Source organism: Tympanuchus pallidicinctus, unplaced genomic scaffold, assembly GCF_026119805.1.
Source record: "Tympanuchus pallidicinctus isolate F22 unplaced genomic scaffold, pur_lepc_1.0 scaffold4, whole genome shotgun sequence".
Classification (NCBI taxonomy): Eukaryota; Metazoa; Chordata; class Aves; order Galliformes; family Phasianidae; genus Tympanuchus; species Tympanuchus pallidicinctus.
The window spans coordinates 40,916,783-40,938,239 of NW_026294758.1; the positions used below are offsets into that span (position 1 = coordinate 40,916,783).

Sequence of the window (21,457 nt, forward strand, 5' to 3'; positions counted from 1 at the left end):
ACAGTCTACACAGGATAAGTGAAGAAAGCAGAAAGATCAATTTGATGTTAAATGCAGAGCAACTGAAATCAACCTCAGTATGCAACTAGTTGTAGCTCATGCCTGTTTGTCTTCTAAAAATGTTGTTGCCAGTCAGATCAGTGTAGTTTTCCTGATACTATTTCCCTTGTTTTCATATTGTTTCTTCTTTCATGATAAGCATACGGCGATACTAGCTAAAGCAACAGCCAGTAATCAATAATATGAGAAGGAGGAAAGGAAAAAACTAAGAGTGTCTAAATATGTTACACCAGTGAGTAATTATTACATTTTTTTCCTTGACAATAAAACTTTACTAACACCTGTGAGACTCATATGCAATAGATACTCCTGATTTTTGTATGCAGAACAAGAATCAATCACATTTTGCAAGCGAGATTTCCTACATGTTTCCCACATGTATGGACACATTAGAAACGGGATAATGTTTTATGCATATCCAGTAAGAGTATAATAAAAAAAAATTTTCCATTAATATCCTTTTCCCAGTAATAATTTTAATGCAATTTAATGCATATTCACAACACCTAATTCTCTATTCCTACCCATCCCCATCAATACTGATGGCTTTTTCCTTCCAAAGCTTAACAAACAGCCTGAGGAAAAAAACAACTGGCTTTATTTCTAAACAGACAAACTGTTGCAGACTGTTAGTACATCAGAGCCCTTGGGGAAGTAGGGAGAAAAAATCTGGGAGGACTAATTCTGAGTAGCTAAACTTGTGGCATGATAGGGACCTTCTTCAGCTCTTCTTAGAGAAAGAAAATACTGCTTTAGCCTCCCTTTCAAAGTCTTCCATGACTCTGAACTAATTCAAAGCCAGGATGAAGCAGTCACAAATGTGCAAAAGCTGGAGAAAAAAAACAGAAATCTAATATGAGTTACATAATTTAGTTGGAAAAGTCTTATTATTTTGAGGACAACAGAAGGATATTTGGGAAAGGAAGAACATTTCACAACATTGCAAATCATTTATTGAGAGGAAACAGTAAACGCACAGTGCAGATGAAATTCAAGACCTGTTATACCTCTGCAACGCTCACTGTATGACTATAGTCGTAGAAAGATTCTGGGGTACTTTGCTAATGCTAAGTGAAGAAAATCTGTAGCATGTATACACTCATTTTTCATTTGCAGGCTTAAATTACAGAACAATAGTAGCATATGTTAATGCTACTGACTCTAGAATTCTTTCTATAAGGAAGGAATTCTTAAGTCAGCAGAATTGAATGGGAACAATGGTGAAAGTGTCAAATAAATAATGCAGTTACTAAATAAAGTTTGTAATAGAAGGAAAAAGAATACAGAACTGTGTTTCAAAATCCCTAAAATTCTTAACATTTATTCCCACGTTTTCGTACTTGTCTGACAAACAATTCTCTATTTTACTACTGACCTGCTCACCAATCACAGTCCTTCCAAAATTTATTAAAGATGGACTCTGAGTGAAGACGTGGGATGAGGAATATTCTTTGAAATTTGAAATTTCTTTAAACGAAACAGACCTGCAGTCTGGGCTCTGGTTAGCTTTCCAATTGCAGCCCTGAAGCTGCTGTCTGGTACATTTTCCTTTCTGCCTGCATCTGACTCAGGTGCATGGAGAATCGTAGAATTACAGAATCACAAAATGGTCTGGTTTGAAAAGGACCACAATGAACATTTAGTTTCAACCCCCTGCTATGTGCAGGGTCACCAACCACCAGACCAGGCTGCCCAGAGCCACATCCCCCCTGGCCTTGAATGCCTCCAGGGATGGGGCATCCACAACCTCCTTAGGCAATCTGTTCCAGTGTGACACCAAAATGCATGCATACTTTCTTACTTAGGGCCAAATCAAGTGCCAGCAGTGGAGCTGAAAATCGAATTCTAGCTTCTCAAATCTAGACTTTCATCTTTGGATATTATTTCCTATTTAAGAGACAGGCTTAGTTAGAAAAGCCCGGACATGAACACACACTGTAACATGCAGTCTGAATTCATCAGTATTAACATTCAATACATGGTTGTACATTAAAGTCCAGTTTTATATTCATTGCTCTTCATTCATTCTTCATTGCATCTCCATGCAACTTGGGACGTTTGATCTACATTACTTTGGAATAATTTGATTCAATGATGAAAGTCACACCTGATTTAACTTGGTTGACTGAAATGAGAAATGCATATTAAACCTATGGTATTAAACCCAAATTTAAACCACTAAATCTAAATTTAATTCCTTTTTGTACCTAGCATATAGGACAAAATTTGACAGGACTCATTAGAAGGTCCTTCACTCGAAGGTGGTCAAGGCCTAGGCTCCAAAGGGCAGTGGTCACAGCACAGAGCTGCTGGAGTTCAGGGAGCATTTGAACAGTGCTTTCAGACATACAGTCTCAGTTTGGGTGGTCCTGTGTGGAACCAGAGTTGGACTGGATGATCCCTGTGGGTTTCTTTCAACTTGGGACATTCCTGGATTCTATGAACTTTTAAAAATGGTAACGAAGCAAATACAGGTAAGGTAAGATCATGTCTGGAAGTCTTCAAATACCTGTGCGAAACCTGATTTGCTGAAGTGGCAAAATTAAGAGATAAACCTTTGCAATTTTTCTTAAAGGGTAAAGATTTTTCCCAACAGTAGACAGTGTAAATTCTGACTAACACTGTTTGCTCAGGTTTTATGCATATTACTTTACTTCTCAGTGCTTTCATACAGTGGGTAAAATAAAACTCACAAAGGGTAATGTGATCCTAGAAATCACCCAAAAAAGGATTAATGTTAATACAAGCATAGCCCTAATTTTTAACAAAGACAGAGAAATGAGATTAATTCATATGTTATAAAGAAAGGCATGTATTTAGAAATAAGCCAATTCAACTGATGACAGTAGCATTAAAAAAAAAAAAAAGAAGGTATTTTAAATAACCATCTAGGGCTCCAAAGGAGCAGTTGAATCTTACTATATTAAACATTTGACATGGCTTTCATACTGTTTTCAAAACATCTAAATTAGTTACCCGGTGCCACACATGTTGCTGTTATTAGATATCGTTTACATAGCATTGTAAATTTACTCTGTATTCAATAGAAATTGAGCTAGGCCCATTCCCAACCCAAGAGAAGTTGTAAAAATATTCCCAAATATACAACTACATGGTGGGCCCATTAAAAAAACAAAAGAGTTTTCAAGCTCTAGTAAAACAACTTGTTTTCTAAAAAGCTCTGAAAAGTGGAACTGTACACATTAAGAATCTTGTAGCACTAAGGATTTGGGTGAAAAAAAATTAGAAATGGTAAATGATGAAACAAAACCTATGAGAGTGAACACAGCCTGCAGAAGTAGCCTCCTCAGCTAACTAATGTGTTTATCCAACTGAAAAGGAATATACTTCAGATTAAATTGTCCGCTGCTGGTACTACTCCAGGCTAACTGCACAACTACAGTTGCAGGAGAAAAAGGACACTTAAAACAGTCACATGAAGCAGGTACCGAGAAACAGCAGTGTAGCACAAAGAATCCATCAAGGAGACAGAACAACACAGCTACCAGTCCAAGCTGCTATTTTATTGAGCTGATAACTTGCTGCATTTGGAGATTTCAGAAGCTCGGGAAACTTCCTGTGTTGCAAAGAAAGTAATAAGCACAGAGAAGAGGAAGTGGAGGACAGTCAGGTGCAGGGAAGACTGTTACACATGAAGCAGCATTTTCATTATTACCTTTATATAAACGTAACTTACCCAGGAATTTTCAGAGCGTAAGGAAGCAGTGTTTCCATGGATATAAAATGGAAGGCGGTGGAAAACAAAATTAACTGGGCAAATTACTCCATGGATATATGTGGTACTTCAGCACAGTGGAAATCTGATTAATATAAACTAAAGTTTCCCCCGAAAAATATCCTGTAGTGTTAGAATCCCTTTTCAAACACGACATCCACTTTATCACAGAGGGAGAGGAGAAGGGAAAAATGATATTGTGGCATAATAACTTCATAGATTGTCATAATTTTATCTGACTCTTATTGCACAACTTCTGCAGCTGCCTCTTTCCTTAGGGGAGCACAAACATTGGTTTTCTATTTACTGACATTTTACGCAGATCGCAACTTATTTTGGATTACTACATACAATTTCCAACTGTAGCAGTAATTCCAAAAACCTAGGAAAATTTAGAAGAGGTTCAAGGTAGGGAGAGGATGGAGAAAAAGGAGCAAAGAGAAATTACTAATGTTTCAAACAGATATTCTTGCTTGACTAAAGCAAAATAAAATATTGCAGGAGATTCATACTGGTGAGATCAGTTAATGTTAATCTGGTTAACTTACTGCTTTTCAAACTGATTTTGAATAAAAATAAGTGTTATGTTTACAGATGTTATGGCTCAAGAGCAAGACACACAGTAGTAAATAGAAGCACTAACATTTTTTGGCACTGTGGTAAGAGTTTAGTTGTGAGTGTGGCACTATTTGAGCTGTTCCTTCTAAACTAGCCAGCTGCACAGCAGTTCTCTGACAAAAGAGTCGAAATCATAGGATCATTCGTAGGTCAGTCTGAAATAATGCCTCCAATTTATTTCCATGAAACTACAGCAGGTACAAAGAGAACAATAACACTATTTGACACAGTACATTCTCAGCTACAATAAGCTATTTGTCTACACAGTCAGCACAATTAGCTATGAATTTTCTCCAGCTATGAACAAGAGCCTGCATGCTACTATCACGCCATCACAAAAGGCCACAAGATCGGTCAGGCATGAACTGCCCTCACTGAAGTAGTGCTGGATGTCTCAGATTACCTTGTCACCTTACATGCGTGCTTTAGAATACCTTCCTGAAGGATCTGTTCCATGATCTTCCCAGGCACAGGGGTGAGGGTCACCCACCTATAGATCCCCGTGTCTTCCTTACTCCCTTTCTTCAAAATGGGAGTGATGTTTCTCTTTTCCTGGATACAAGGGACTTTGCCTGATGGCTATGATGTTTGAATATGATGGAGAGAGTTTTGGCAACCACGTTAGCCAATTCCTTTGGGGCCAGGGGATGCATGTCATCAGGCCCCACAGACATTTAGTTTAGCTTCAAGACACGTTTAGTTTTATGAAGTGGTCTCTGACTTGTTCTGCTCTTACAGTGTGAAGGATTACCCAGCTCCTACTCAGATGTTCAGGGATATAAGAGATGGGAAGCCTAGCTGTCAGTGAAGACTGAGACAAAGAACTTGTTGAGTACCTCAGCCTTCTCTATAACTGTTGTTGCCAGTTCTCACTTGTAATTTATTGAACAGGGTTCACTCTATTTTGCCTTTCTCTTCTGGCCAACGTACCTGTAGAACCCCCTATTGTTATTTTTCACATTCCTTTCCAAGTGCACTTCCATTCGTGCCTTGGCTTTCCTGCTCTCATCTCTGCATGTATGGACAACATCATTATGTTCTTCTCAGGCCACGTGTGCCAGTTCTAAATCAGTTCTTCTGTTCAGCACAGAATCTAGAGGACTAGATTGAAAACCCTCGTGAACTTCATTTCCTTATCTCTAATGCAGTTGGTCCTTTCAGAGTAAACCATTTATTCTTAATAAAAATCTGGCTGTTGAAAGTAAGATGGCTACTAAAATTATTCTGCTTTCTGGGGCCTTTTATGAGCTTTTAAGTGACAATGCTAGAAAATAGGGAAATAAACTATTGTTGGAAAAGGAAATGAGAAGGAAATACTGTTCCTAGTGACTGGAATCCTCTGTATTTTTTAAATAAAATGTAGCTTTTGTTTTAAGAATAGCTTCACTACTAAGCAGTGTAGATATCTGCAAGACAAGAATTTGTAGTCCAGCTTTTCTGCCTTCTGAAACAGCAGTGAAATAACAGTTAACTGTCTGGTCACTGGGGATAATGCATAAAACCGGAAAGAAATCTGCTTTTCAAGATTGTATTTGCAGTCCTGGCTGTCGGTAAAGCTGTGTTCTGATTTGTGCATTGAGCAGATTTGGTATGTAAGTCACCAAGGAGAACACAATGAATAAAAGAATTTCCTTTTTTACAGTTGATTATACTTTTTGGTTCATAAAAAAGTACACTTTATCATCCAACTTCAATCTGATTTTCAATATATCCTAACTATAGGGACTTAATTTTTTTCCTGTTTGGATAGATACAGCATGGGGAATGTGAAAACTATGCATTCCCAGTATTGGAATAGCTGACAGGATCAGTATCTTTTGGTGTTTTCACCATCCTAATGTCTCTGTAAGGTAGAGAAATGTTACTGCTCGTGTTCAGAGGTACAAAAGCACAGCTCAGATTCCAAGAAGCCTATGCAAAAAAAAAGGGATTAGAATCTGTTTATCAGCTAAACACGTTGGCTTTTTTTGTAGGTTCAGTCACATCCTCATACTATTAGAATAGCCATTGTGTACTAGGACTGGCAACACGTTCATTTTATCCAAAGAATAAAAACAGAACAAAGGCTAAGAATTTACATAACGGTAGCATCTTGTCATCACAGGAAAACTGCCTCCCTGCCTACCTTGCCTCTTCAGGTGCACATACATGTGGGGCTCTGGAACTCAAGGGACAAGTAAGTGAAGATGTGATGGAAGATCCACCCAGGAGATTATCTAGGATGAGGCAGTCATCTTCACACCTCAAGACTGCCTCTGCCAAAAAGGAAAGAAGGGTAACTCCTTCTGAAAGGAACAGAGGGCCCCTACATGCTGGCCAGACTCTACTATTAGGAAAGAGCGCTGCCTCCCTCGTGCCTGGGTGAGGGCCATTACCAGGAGACTCCTTAGTTTGGTTTGCCCCTCTAATTCTTGTCCCTTACTCATAATTCAGGGTGGCAGCAATGAAGTCACTGAGAGAAGACTGAGGGCTATCACAAAAGACTTTGTGAGACTGAGCAGTTGGTGGATGGAGAGGGAGTACAGGTCGTATTTTCCTCTATCCCTTCAGTGGCAGGGAAGGATACAGAGAGGACCAGGAAAACCCATCTGATAAATACATATCTGAGAGACCGGTGCCTCAACAGCAATTTTGGCTTTTTCAACTATGGGGCGATTTATTCAACACCTGGGCTGATGGCTGCTGATGGGATCCACCAAGGTCATAGGGCGAAAAGAATTCTGGCCCAGGGCTCATGGACAGGGCTTTAAGGGGGGAAGAGGTGATAGCAAGCCTGCCCGTGACAAGGTGTGAGATAGCATAGCTAAGTTAGAGGAACAAGGTGTAAATAGGGGTCCTCAACCTGCTGCATCTTATGATGAATGTACTGAGCAGCAAGCTGTCAGGGCCCATCACCAGGGCTTTAAAACAGATCTGACAGAGGAAGGGAATATGCTGCTGAGTAACACAGAAGAATTGGGGAACTCTGTTGCTTTAGGATGCAGTGGTGGAAAGCCCCAGATTTTTTCCAGAGGATTTTGAGAGGGTTTCTCAAAGATGGTAATGCTGCCAAAAGCCCATCTGAAGTGCCTCTATACCAATGCATGCAGCATAGGAAATAACCACAGTAAACTGGAAACCATAGTGCAATTGGAGAACTACAGTCTTATTGCTGTCACGTAAACATGGTGGCATGATTTGCGTAACTGGAATACCATGACTGAGGGCTGTGAGCTTTATAAGTGAGATGGGCGAGCTAGGAGAGGTAGGGGAGTTGCTCTTTACTTTAAGCAGCAGATAGACTTGGAAGAGCTGCTCCTGAGAAACAGCCATGAACAGATAGAGAGCTTGTGTGTTAAAATTAGGGGCAGGGCCAAAAAAGGACAGCTAATGGTCAGAGTCTACTACAGGCTGCCTGATCAAGGGGAGCCTGTTGATGAAGCCTTCTTGCTTCAGCTGCAAGAGGCATCATACTCTCGGGCTTTCATTCTGATGGAGGGATATCAACCACCTGGATACTTGCTGGGAAAACAATATGATAAGCTGCAAGTAGTCCTTGAGACTTCTGTTATCCATTGATGAAAACTTTCTGGTTCAGGTTTTGGACAGACCCAATAGAGGTGAAGCACTGCTGCACCTGGTGCACACCAATGTGGAAGAGAGAGATAATAAAAGAAGTTAAGATTGGAGGCAGCCTGGGCTGCATGTCTTGGTTGAGTCTGTGATCTTGAGGAATGTGGGCTGGGTAAAGAGTGGAGTCAGACTCTAAACTACAGGAGTAAAAACTCCTGTCTTTATAAGGAATTGTTAGAAGAGATCTGGGAAACTGTCCTTTGGGACAAAGGAACAGAATAGAGCTGACAGCACTTCAAGGACATCTTTCTGAGAGTGCAAGAGCTCTCCATCCCCCAGAATAAAATCAGGCACAGGAGGCAGATACCAGCATGTCTTTGCATGGATCTGCTTGTCCAATTGAGAGATAAGAAGGAAAAGTATTAGCAGTGGAAGTGGGGATTGTTGGTCTAGGAAGAATACAGGGATGCAGTCTGGGTACGCAAGGATGGAGTCAAAAAGCCAAGGTGCAACTTGAATTGAACTTGGCAAGAGATGTGAAAAACAACCGACATTCTTTAGATACATTGGGCAGAACAGACAGGTGAAGAAGAGTGTACCCTTCTAGTACATGGAAATGAAGAGTTGGCCTCCTCAGACATGGCCTTGTTTTGATGATATAACTTGGTACAGCACACTAGTCTGTAGCTTTCTAACTGATTGGATAGCCCACTCCATGCTGAGTTTTCCAACAGAAAAAATCTCAGAAACTTTCAACAGATTTTAATAAACACCTGGCCTTAAATTCAGCTCAATAAATCTTTAATGAAGGTGAGAGATATGCATCGAGAAGGAAATTAGCTAGATATCTTGCTTTAAAGATTCATGGAGTCTTTTGCCTCTGAAGCAGAAGGGCAGGGTACAGGGCAACATGGACAAATGAGGTTATATACAGGCAGTGCAGGACACCCTTGACAGTTCAAGCACAGCTTTCACACAGTAAAAAAATCCCCACAACTACTAAAGATTTCTCTGCAAATGTGAGAGGAAATGGATGAAATGGGAGTAGGACCCAGTTTTAAAATAACGAATACAATAAAACTTACTCAAACTGCTTTATTCAATGCTAATAACTTCAGATATTTCCCCCCAGTAAGGGCTATTTTGCTCCAGTTTTTGTACATGTAGAAATGTAATACAGAGCTATACACTACAAGCAATTGCAAATGTATGCAGATGTCAGCAGTGGGGAAAAGAAAACACTACAAAACTGAAAACATAAATAGAAAGCCTCTACTGTGAAAAGAAAATCTTAAAATTGCTACTAAATGTTAGTTAAGATGGTTGGGAAGGTACAGATATCAGAGCTTTAAACTCTGAAGTCAGCTACAGATCCTTTGCTGGAGGACTTGTACTCTTATCTCAAAAAGTATAAGATTGTACTGAAACCACAGGATTTGACAAGATTTCAGAACGTGTATTAACAAAGCTATTGAAGAAGGTCTTTGCTTGTCTGAGCCTGACAGCAGGGGCTGAAGATCAGTGGGAGAAAATAAATTTTAAAATAAACATGCTCTGAACTTTAAAAGAGGATAAAGTTCTCTTTGCAAACAAACAGTGTCCATTGATATGAAAAGAGTTTACTACGCTTATCATGGAGACAGGGATGAGAAAGCTACATGGAAGGCAGAAGAAAATGGAGAAAAGAAGAAAAGCATTTCACCAGGGATTACTTCCTTACATGGCTCTGTGCACACATGGGTTAGGTGGTATAACAAAGAAGAATAAAATGAACAGGACATAAAAGAGTTTGTAAGAGAAAAAACAAAGGCAAAGCTACAGATAACGCTCTGGAAAAGAAGGACATACAGTAATACAGAGTATGAATAGCAGACAGACTGAAAAAACGGTGCATAGATGCAGAAGGAAAACTAGAACCACAAATATTTATTCTCTTAGATCAACTGATACATCAGTTTTCCATGTACTGTGTTGAGCAAGATTGCCAGCCTCTCAGATCAGATTCTTCTTACAGAATGTTATTAAGTGTGGCACAGTGGAGACCTTATTCTGCAGGCAGCTTTGGGGGATAACACTAATAAGAGGAATGCCATTTTTAAATGAATTTTAAACAAAGACTTTCTGAGTTCTGAAACAAGTTGGCAATGATTATGACTGCCAATGGACTCCATCGCCAGACAGCCAGCTGGCTGCATAAATAATCTAACCCTGTAATATAAAAGGCCTTCTTTAATCTAAAAAAATAATAATAAAACTTACCTATTAGAGCAGAGCTCCCTGGACTGATAGTCATTTTTGTTCCTGAAGGAGAGGTCAACACTGAAGGAAGGCTGGTCCCAATGCTGGAAAGCACTGCTGTCAAATTTTCTAGGTAAGGAAGGGGTCGTGGAGGCTCTGGTAACAGATTAGGATAATGAAGTGATGAGCAACATCACTTAGCAGAAAGCTAAGTGCAGAAAACATAGAATCATAGAATCACAGAATCACCAAGGTTGGAAAAGACCTAAAAGATCACCCAGTCCAACCGGTCACCTATTCCCAACAGCTCCCACTAAACCATGTCCCTCAACACAACATCCAGTCTCTCCTTGAACATCCCCAGGGTCAGTGACTCCACCACCTCCCTGGGCATCCATTCCAGTGCCTGACCACCCTTTCTGAAAAGTAATACTTCCTGATGTCCAGCCTGAATCTCCCCTGCCGTAGCTTGAAACCATTCCCCCTGGTCCTATCACTGATGACACGAGAGAAGAGGCCGACCCCCAGCTCACTACAACCTCCCTTCAGGAAGTTATAGAGAGCAATGAGGTCTCCCCTGAGCCTCCTCTTCTCCAGGCTGAACATTCCCAACTCCTTCAGCCTCTCCTCATATAGCCTGTGTTCCAGACCCCTCACCAGCTCTGTTGCCCTCCTTTGAACACGTTCCAGGGCCTCAATATCTTTCTTGCAGTGAGGGGCCCAAAACTGGACACAGTACTCGAGGTGCGGCCTCACCAGTGCTGAATACAGGGGAACAATCTCCTCTCTGCTCCTGCTTGCAACGCTGTTTCTGATGCAAGCCAGGATGCCATTGGCCTTCTTGGCCACCTGGGCACACTGTCGGCTCATGTTCAGCCGAGCATCAATCAATACCCCCAGGTCCATTTCCTCTACGCAGTCCTCCAGCCACACCGCCCCAAGCCTGTAGCGTCGCCTGGGGTTATCATCTTAATTACATCTTACATCTTAAGGACATAAGAAAAACTGCCACTACAGACTGCTATGCTAGTGGCCATGCTGCCATATTATTTCAAATAGCAAAAAGCAACTTTGGGAAACTGCTAGAAAAACTAAAATACTGATATTAGGTAAAACACAAGAGAAAGTATTAAAGTAGCATCTTCATCAATATGACTACAAAACAAGAAAAAAGTCTGTCTAAAGGCTACCACTGCATTCCATTTGACTGTCCTTTTTCAAATGTAATGAGTGTATCAGGAGATACAGCAGCTTGGAAGAAAGAGCAAATTTATACAGAATAGAAACCACACCAATGTCCATGGCAGTCAGTGCAAAACTTTTTAATGTCTGCTACAAACCGGATCAAGCCTTGATTAAATACAGTGCCAAATACTGCCAAATCCTGTGGTATACTTAGGCAGAGCTCCGAAGGACTAAAAGCTCAAAGAGCTCAAGAGGATCACTCTACACTGAGAATTGCAGGATTTTGTCATTCTACTAGCTATAATACTATTCAAAAACATGACTGTGTTGCTTTTGATTCCCAATTCTTTTTTGTCATAGAAATTACAGAATATTTAAGTGAGTAATGGCTTCACTGCTTTTCAACAAGACCACAGCACAAACTGAGCAAGATTTCTGCTACTGAGCACATTCAACATCAGAATTATGAACTGTGGATGTCCGAACAATTTCTTTCCACCTGAACAATTTCTTTCCATCAAGAAACTAAAAATGAGATTTACCTGAAACATAAGCAGGTTGCATAACTCAGAGTAACTTTGCGTCTTTAAAAACTATGACATTTATAAAGATTAGAAAAGTATTTAATTTAATTCATATAGGAATTCTGATCTATAATCTGAAACCTAGCTGACCTTTTTTTTTTTTCCAGAATTTTTCAGTCTGAGTTTCTAGAGCCAATCTGGATTCATAGTGAAATCCCACAATACTTTAAAGTTTTACTGTTACCTGTGAAACTGTCAGAAAACTCACTTTCAATCTGTAAGCTACCTCATCTGCAAGACCTATGCTCACTCTAGTCACAAAAGACAAGAGCTGCACTGATGCTTTAACGGTTTTGTAGTGGTAGCATGGAGTATGTTTCACAGTTTGTTACTTCACTGTGAAACGTACATCAAATGTATGCATTTACGTGTCTGGCTGGACCATTCGTCTGGCAGACAGGGAGAAATGATAGAGATGAGTTACTAGGAGAGGAAAGCCCTTTCCCACACACTCATTTACCACCAGGTAACACTTCTACCCATACTTCACAGCTGACATTGTCTTTTCAAATCACCAAGAATGGCTTTATGCTTGTTATTTAGAAACTCAAGAAAAAGTAAACTTCACCCTTTACTGAGCCTGGGAAGCACTTTTCAAAAATGCACTGTGTTTATGCACCTGTTTGGTATAAAATGGGTCAGTACCACACAGCTATGTACAAGAAATGCTGCGCTCAGTGAAGCAAAACACAGCAAAAAAAGCCGCATCATTCTCATTTCAAGAGAGTCACTTAATTAATAAATCATTTTCTTCACCATCAATGTGTGAAATAATGAAACTGAATATCTCCACCCTGGAAGGGGTAGTCCTTAGCCTGAAACATCTTGCTTCTATGTCATTCCCTCTTTTCACATCCTCTGATTAATTCTGAAGGCTAATTAGGCCATCAGCTATATTCCTACAGCTTCACAAGCAAAATACTCTGTACTTACCAAGAACCAACAGCTGGGAGCTTTCAGTTACCTCCCCACGTAGATTGGCTGCCCTGCAGGAATATAACCCCTGATCTGACAGAGAAACATTCGCAATTAGCAGCAACCCATCGCGCAGGTGGTGAGCAGGGGACAGCTTGACCTTATTTTTAAACCAAGTAACTTCCGCTTCAGGAACACCTGGAAAAACATTGACAACACATAACACATATAAGACATAGAGGTTGCTGTCATACAGACAAAATGTTTAAGACAGAGCCATTAAAATAAGCTCTTAACATGACTTTCAACTGATATTTTTTGCAGCTCAGAACTGTTTAGTCAACTTTATCATTGTCTTCGTTATTAATACTCTAAAGTTGTTAAAGTACACTCTGAACTCATCACTCTTAAAAGCAAGTCAGTATTGGATGATAACAAAGCCTAGTATCTAGCCTACAATCCTGTCTCCAACAGCAGACTTAACCTAGTCCCTCAGGAAGACTAAGAGCAGGACAAGTATTCACAATGCTTCCTGCTATTGCTCTTCCAGCCTCCAGCTACTTTCAGCTTAGGAACTTCCTCAGCCAGAAGGCATTTTTGTGCATTCAGGAACCCTCCATAGACTGCTCTTCTACGAATTCTTCCAATCTTCCTTTCTGAACTAAGGCAAAAAACTAGCATTTACATCTTCAGAAATGCAGTTTCACTGGTCTAGCCAGGAGTGTCCAGACAACAGATTTTTGCAGATTCATAACCCACTACAGGAAAAACTGCTTTCTTTAATGTGCTTTGATCTAAGGCTCATCTCTATTGGGCACCTTCTTGGAGGAAAGTACTCTGACACAAGCTAGCAAGGCTGCTGGTCTTGAAATGAAAAGTATTTCCTTGGTATAGGGATAGCTCCATCAACTTACATGTGTACTAGATTGGGTAATTCAGTGTAAACAACTGGTTTACATGAATAGAACTGGAAATTTTAGTAGGTGGGATAGATGTGTGTAGTAGTGCCTGGGAGGAAGCATTTACCTTATGGACCCATGGCTGTGAGGAGCAGCGTATCACTAACCCCATTAAATGCTGGAGCAGTTTCCCATTTGCTGCATCTTCCATAAGTAGTAGGCACTTAACCTCTTATACATGAATGTGTAGTTTCTTTGTGTTTACTGTAGAGTAAGGGCATGCTTATAGGCAACTATTCCTAAATATATATTGCCCACCTAAATCTCTTCCTGCCTTATTTACAGCAACACATTCTTCTGTGCACTGCCAGTAGCTTACTGGTTGTACATCCACATCACAAACCAAAAGCCAATCTGTTTGTCAGTTCTGTGGCTCTGGCACTGGGTCTGGCACCAAAAATACTTTTGTCTGTGCTCACTATGAACGACACCCATTTGTCTGCATTTGTAGTGACCGGATGATTGGAGGTTCCTCACTAAGCATGTGCAGATGGAAGTGGGAAAGAGAGGTTTTCCCTGTTCCTCCACATCAAAGCATTCCGGCCTTTTTTCCACCTCTCCCAGAATTACCTGTGGACTCTGCCAAGACATCTGGAATGAGTACATCTGAGCTTGGCAGTCAGGAAGGTCTGAAGGGCAGAGAGTCTCATCCACATTCAGAAAGTAGCAGGAAATAGATTGTAAAAAACTGCAGAATTTTTCTCACCTTTGTTTGAGGGTGCATAACACAAAGTAATCTGGACTCTTCAAAGGTATTAATAATTTCTGTCTGCGATGCAGTTTTCCAAATGCTTACCCTTGTTTATGGTTCTGTAACACAACTTTTTAAAAAGGCTGTTCTGTTGGCCTGTTTCTGAACTCTCAGCTGGGAAAGGACCAGAACGCAGCTCTCCATCTGTTTGCTACTCTTTGACCTACGTGGCATGGGTGGGCAGACCACCACTTAAAATCATGCTCTGATTAATTCCAGAGCATCCAGGCAGAGTCCTCAGGGGAGTTCAGACAACTGCTAGATAGCAAACAACACCAAACCTTGAGTTTTTTTCAAGCCCACGTGTTTATTGTGTTTCCACTGCATGCAAAGGAAGTTTAAGAGGTGTGTTCTAGAGAGACAAGGAAAGAAAATGGAGACTCTTCCAGTTCTGCAGCCCAAGTTGGAAAAACACTCACATCCCAGCACTCCTTCCCAGTGCCACACTAGAGAAGGGATGAATCACTCTTTCTCACAGTTTGAACTTGTTATGGTACACAGTTTCATATTATGACTGTTAACAAACTTTGGCATAGAAGTATAATGAATCAGTACCATGTTTATAAAACTGAGATTTCTTCAATTCAACCCAGAGCTTTTTTTTCTTTTTTTCCAACTTGAAGATTTGGGTAGAGATTTTATGTGCTTGAAAGTAAAGGAAAGTAAGTGGAAACAGTGGAAAAACAAGGGGGATGAGGAATGCTGCAAGTTGTAAAGTAGAAGGGGAAGGAACAATGAAAACTCAAGATTACAGTCCTCAGGAGCAGAGAGCTAAAGTAAATAAGTCAAGTCAGAGAAACAAAAAAATTAATCTCAGAGACAGCCGCTCAGACAATCTTAATCCAGAAAGGCAGAGTCTTCTCGTATTTACTACTTTAGAAGAACCAACAAGGGGTTAAGAGTAAAGACCAGTGTATTTCTGTCCAGTTTATAAAAGATGCATTATACTTACACGATGTCTACCACATCTAAAGTAACCCTTCTCTGACTGCCAAAGTACAAAGGGTTTTCTTCCTCTGTCTTTAATGTGAAGCTCCTATGCTAAACAAAGATGTCTTGAAATCAACCTGTACCATCTTCCTACAGTGTGATTTCAAGAATATGAGTCACCCTTTATGTCAGGGAGCAGCAGACTCATTTTCCATTGTGCTTCCATTTCTGATAACATATAAGCCTCAAATATTTCAAGACAAGAATTAGAGGCAGCCAGCAAAGGCACAAGCAAATACATTTTTACATTGCATTGCCACAAGGGGTAGCAAGAGCATTTCAATCATTTTTGCTGGGTAATGGTAAACAAGAGAGAGGAAAGAAGACTGAGTGCATCTGCTTTGCAGAAATAATCACAGAGACTGAAAGCCTGAGAGATGCCAGATGGAAGCAAGCCTTACTTTGCTGGGCAAGTAAGATATTAAATAGTTAATAATTTCCCAACATTTATTTTTCTTCAGATTTTCCTTCTATCACTGTACACACATACAGCACAACAAAGGCTACCTGGAGTATGCATCAAGTAGAAACATGCATATCAATCAGGATGATTCTGCTAAAACACGACCTTCTGGGGAAAGGAATAATGACACAATCTAGCAGTGATAACTTGTTTTCCATGCAACAACATTATGACAGATATTAGATTCTAGTACAGCTGAGGAACAAATATGGACCATAAAGCAAGGAAAGAACTGGAAAAATACAGGTTCCAGCATGTAGATGAAACACAGAAGAAATAGGAGAGATGAAAAACCTGAAGGATACACACGAAAGGATTTTAATTCACTCCTGAAAATCTATTCTGTCTCAAAAAAGCTAATGGTACATGATACTTTACAGATTTGTGCCTCTATTAGAAGTTTCATGCCTTGAAAGATACCATGGAGAAATGCCCTAAGAATAAGATTTTTTTAAACAAAATTATCTTTTCACATCTAATTCCACAGTCAATAACAACTAGGACCTGGCTGATTGAAGTTTCTGGTGTCCAAGTGAGTATCTCCATGCTGTAAGTACTGAAGTCAACAAAAAGCTTCCTAGTGACACTGGTATGATCCAAATTGCTCCTGCATCCTATTTGGAAGTAAGACTAACTATTGCATTTGAATTACTCCAGTAAGACAGTTGTTTTTATGAAAACTAGGGAAAATTCTAAAGCTAGAAGTCAGGCAGCTGCAGAGTTGCCTGTGATGACAACTCTGATGGGTGCACCATTAGAGCCTGAGTTTTGCAGAAGTCTGAGCTTTACCACAGTCACTTATGACAGAATAGCAGGAGTTAGAAGGTACCTCAAGATATCACTGAGTTATGTTTTAAAAATAACATTTCACCTCCATAGGTGAAGTGGCAAAGTCATGATAAATGAAACAAGATTGATTTTTCAAGCTTGGAGAAAACCACACCATTTTCCTTATATAATGAGGGAAGAGTTTAAGTCCAAGATAATTCAGATCAGAGGCAAATTAATCTGATAATTTTGCTTTCCCTTGATTTACAACTAATATCTATAGGTCTCAGTCCAAAACATAGATTTTGACAATGCATATGCCATTCATAAGAAGTTAAAGAGCAATACAAAATTTTTCCCTGCATTCTGGTAATGCCCATTGTCAGTGAAAGTGGCCATGCAGAGATCTCAATAAAAAGCATTAAACTTAAAATAACAGAATAACAGAATCATAGAGTCACAGGATGGCCTGGGTTGAAAAGGACCATAATGATTACCTAGTTTCAACTTCCATGCTACATGCAGGGTTGCCAATCACCAGACCAGGCTGCCCAGAGCCACATCCAGCCCTGGCCTTGAATGCTTCCAGAGATGGGGCATCCACAACCTCCCAGGGCAATCTGTCCCAGATTACATACATTATTATGAATCATATTGCTTAATATTTAAGATAAATTAGTTTAACTATGTGAAAAACAAGATATTCAACTGGGAGACAGGGAATACAAGTTCTATTCTAGGCTTTGCCACGAACACTGTGACCTTATGGAAGTTTCCCTACCCCTTCCATTATACATGGGTGGGAAACTGAGGCTGAGGGAAACTGTTTACACTACTTTAACTTTCTTCTTCCTTGAAAGAAAATGGAAATCAGTCTGAATGCTGAAATCAGTCTGGAGCATTTATGAACAGAGGACAACAGGACTACTGCAATTATTTCTTTATGAACCACTGCAAAAATAATCCTGTACTTTTATTTCATCACTGAAAGAAATGAACGCTTGAGATCCTAGCCTGCTCGCGCGGTTGTCATGCATACTTCGCTGAAGGAGGGATTATCAAATACTCCTTGTACATAAGAATGTGGGTAATGGCGTTTTTGGCAGCACCTGATGAAGAGAAACTCACAACCACTCTGTTAAAGTAAGCAGAAAGTGTAAAGAACCACAGAATCACAGAGTGGCCAGGGTTGGAAGGGACCTCAAGGATCATGAATCTCCAACCCCCCTGCCACATGCAGGGCCACCAACCTCCACATTTAATACTGACCAGGCTGCTGTGGGCCCCATCCAGTCTGGCCTTGAACGCCTGCAGGGATGGGGCACCCACAACCTCTCTGGGCAGCCTGTTCCGGCACCCCACCACTCTCTCTGTGAAGAACTTCCCTCTGACGTTCAACTTAAATCTTCCCTGCCTCAACTTAAAACCAATTCCCCCTTGTCCTGCAGTTATCTACCCTTTCAAAGAGTTGATTCCCCTCCTGTTTGTAGGCTCCCTTTAGGTAGTACGGGCTGCAATGAAGTCACCCCCACAGCCTCCCTGTCCCTGCTGGCCACCCCTCTTCTGATGGAGCCCAGGATACCATTTGCCTTCCAAGCTGCAAGAGCACACTGCTGGCTCATGTTAAGTTTTTCATCTATCCAGACCCCCAGGTCCTTCTGTGCAGGGCTGCTCTCCAGGACCACTCCTTCCAGTCTGTATGGATGCCTGGGATTCCTCTGGTCCAAGTGCAAAACCTTGCACTTTGCTGTGCTGAACCTCATCAGGTTCACCTGGACCCACCTTTCTAGCCTGTTGAGGTTCCTCTGAATGGCATCCCTTCCTTCCACTGTGTCAAGCGCACCATAAAGAAAGTAGTTTGGTGCCATAAAGAAAGCAGGATATTTGTACATTTGTAGTGCAGATGTTCATTTGCAATCATCTGAAGTAGATGCTAGATGAGAAACTAAAGCATGAAACTTCATGCAGTCATACACAGCAGATGTTTGTGCAACACTGAGCATGGCTCCCTTTGTGTTTTGTAAGCTGCCTGCTTCTCCTTTCTCTGAGTGTACTATACATGAAAGTGTAATGAATGAAGGATCTGACCCTGGGTCTTTTACCAGGTCTCTCAGTTTACTTGGAGAGTCCAATCAATGAGGAAATAAATCAGACTTGATTCTATGTTCTCCCCAGATACTCCCAACAGGTAAGAAGGCCAATCTGCTTTGTTGCAACCACAAGAAACTATGTAACTCTGATGAAGAGACTTGCCATTCTGTCCCACATCAATTTTCTTAGGAGTCTTTCTACACTTGTCTTGATGGAATTGGTAAGAAGGAGGGCAATTTCTATGATATGAGTTATTGGAAGCAGAGAAATTTGTCTGAGTCCTACAAAGACCTTGTGATTTAACACAGCTTGTGTTGCATGTGGAGACACCAATTCAGCAAAGATCTGCATAGAAACTCATAACCGAAAGCACGGCACACAAGACCAAGTAATTTCTCACCTGCAACCTGGCAGCTAATGGTAACATTTGTTCTCTGGATTGTTTTCACTGTGCTTCCAATATCAGCAGTGACAGCAGGTAATTCAGTATTGATCACAGTAGTTCTTGATGCCTTTATTAGTGGCTTTCCTGTATAAAAGAAGGACCAAGGTTTAGCAGACTGAACACAGAGGACAGAGGGTCAGTACACTCTATGAAAACAGCTGCACAGGACAGGATGGATATTGGACAATGCTGGAGTATAAGCCTACCTACTCTTTAAAATATGTAAGCATTGAATTCCATCAGAAAACCTGTTTTGAGAGAAGGAAAAAAAGAAAATGAATAGTGCAGAGGAAGAAGAGCATTAAAGACACGCGGACATGTGAGAACCAGCTGAATCAATAAACATCTGTACAATTGGAACTGTAATAAGACGTTTGCCTGATGCTGCAACTAATATTTCACCATTTGCCAAAGGCCAAACATAGGATGACAAAGAATATTGAGAGGTGACTGATGTTCCCTTAGCAGTGCAGAAGGTGTAGAGAAACACATGGACTATTTCTACACATCAATCATGTTTTCTTTAACTTATGATGAAAGAGTGAAATTGGGAAGACTTGACCATAAATGAAAAGTTTTCTCATAATAATAAGTTGAGAAAGCTCATGTCTACCAGATAACCAGTTTTGCTTTATCTAAAGCTGTTAGTGAATGTTTTAATCACCATCTTCAACAAAGATAAATTCATATGCAACAAACCATTCAGGCTGTTTCAGTGCGCTTCCAAAACTGATGATGGTGAACAAGTGGGTCAAGGCTTTCCCACACTATTGTGCCTGTTTGCATGGAGTTAGCTATGGAACCATGAACCATCACCAGTTCTAGTGGTCTTCTGCAACTTATACTGAAAGGGCATTGTAGAGGCATGAACAAACAGTTCAGAGACACTCAAGTTTACCTTAAAGAGAAGAAATATAGTAGTAGAGGTGGCATACTTATGCTAAGGCATCCCTCTGTTCCAGCCAAAATGCTCTGCAGGCAAGACAAGAATTGACACCAAGTTGTCCAGAAGTACTGATCTGCCTGGGAGTAGGAAGGCCCTGAAGAGGTATCTGGGCAGGTTGGACAGCTGGGCTGGGGTCAGTGGTTTGAAGTTCAATAAGACCAATGCCAGCTGCTGCATATTTGCCACAACAGCCCATGCAATGCTACAGGCTTGGGGCAGAGTGGATGAAAGACTGTGTAGAAGAAATGTACCTGGGGGTGTTGGTTGACACTTGGCTGAACGTGAGCCAGCGGTGTGCTCAGGTGGCCAAGAAAACCATCTGGCTTGTATCAGAAATAGTGCTGCCAGCAGGATCAGCGAAGTGATCGCCCCTCTGAACTCAGCCCTGGTGAGGCTGTACCTTGAGTAATACATTCAGTTTTGGGCCCCTCACTTCAAAAAAGACTCTGAGGTCCTGGAGTGTGTTCAGAGAAGGGCAACAAAGCTGGTGAAGAGTCTGGAGCATAAACTTTACGAGAAGCAGCTGAGGGAGCTGGAGTCTTTAGTCTGGAAGAGTGGAGGCTCAGGGATGATACTGCTCTCTACAACTACCTGAAGAGTGGTTGTGGTGAGGTGGGGGTCAAGCCTCTAGTGCCATGTAACTATGATAGGACTAAAGGGAATAGCCTCAAGTTGCACCAGAGGAGATTCAGATTGGATGTTAGGAAAAACTTCTTATGCAAAAGAGTGGCCAGGTGCTGGAATGGGCTTCACAGAGAGGTGGTGGAGTCACTGACCTTGGCTGTATTCGAGAATCATTTAGATGCTGTACAGACGGACATGGTTCAGTGGGAAATATTGATGATATGTGAACAGCTGGACTGGATGATCTTGGATGTCTTATTTAATCTCGGTCATTCTGTGATTCTATGATTATATGTTGGCAGAATGGGCATAATATGACAACATTGCTTTAAATGGTGTAGGGTTGGGGTGTTTTCATCTCAGTGCTGTATTTTCAGATGAAACAGAATCTTAGAATCATCAAGGTTGAAAAAGAAATTGTCACTTGCTCCTAGTATATCACTGCAATAGCTTAGCAGCAACAGCAGCAATGCCCTGCTATCCTGGCTTCAATAAAGCTATTCCTGATCTGCAATAGTGCAAAAAGATTTGT

The 21,457-nt window shown here is 40.8% G+C and overlaps 1 protein-coding gene across 2 annotated transcripts in view; it reads right to left on the minus strand.

Annotated features, from left to right (window-relative positions):
• The window catches only part of ADAMTSL1 (ADAMTS like 1), a 352,419-nt gene that overhangs the window by 15,981 nt on the left and 314,981 nt on the right, over positions 1 to 21,457 (minus strand). For both annotated transcript variants that reach the window (XM_052701099.1, XM_052701100.1), the window contains 3 exons: positions 19,311 to 19,439; positions 12,907 to 13,086; positions 10,226 to 10,360 (listed from right to left, as the gene is read on the minus strand). In XM_052701099.1, the coding sequence (XP_052557059.1) occupies positions 10,226 to 10,360; positions 12,907 to 13,086; positions 19,311 to 19,439 (444 nt within the window). The remainder of the gene's footprint in view (positions 1 to 10,225; positions 10,361 to 12,906; positions 13,087 to 19,310; positions 19,440 to 21,457) is intronic.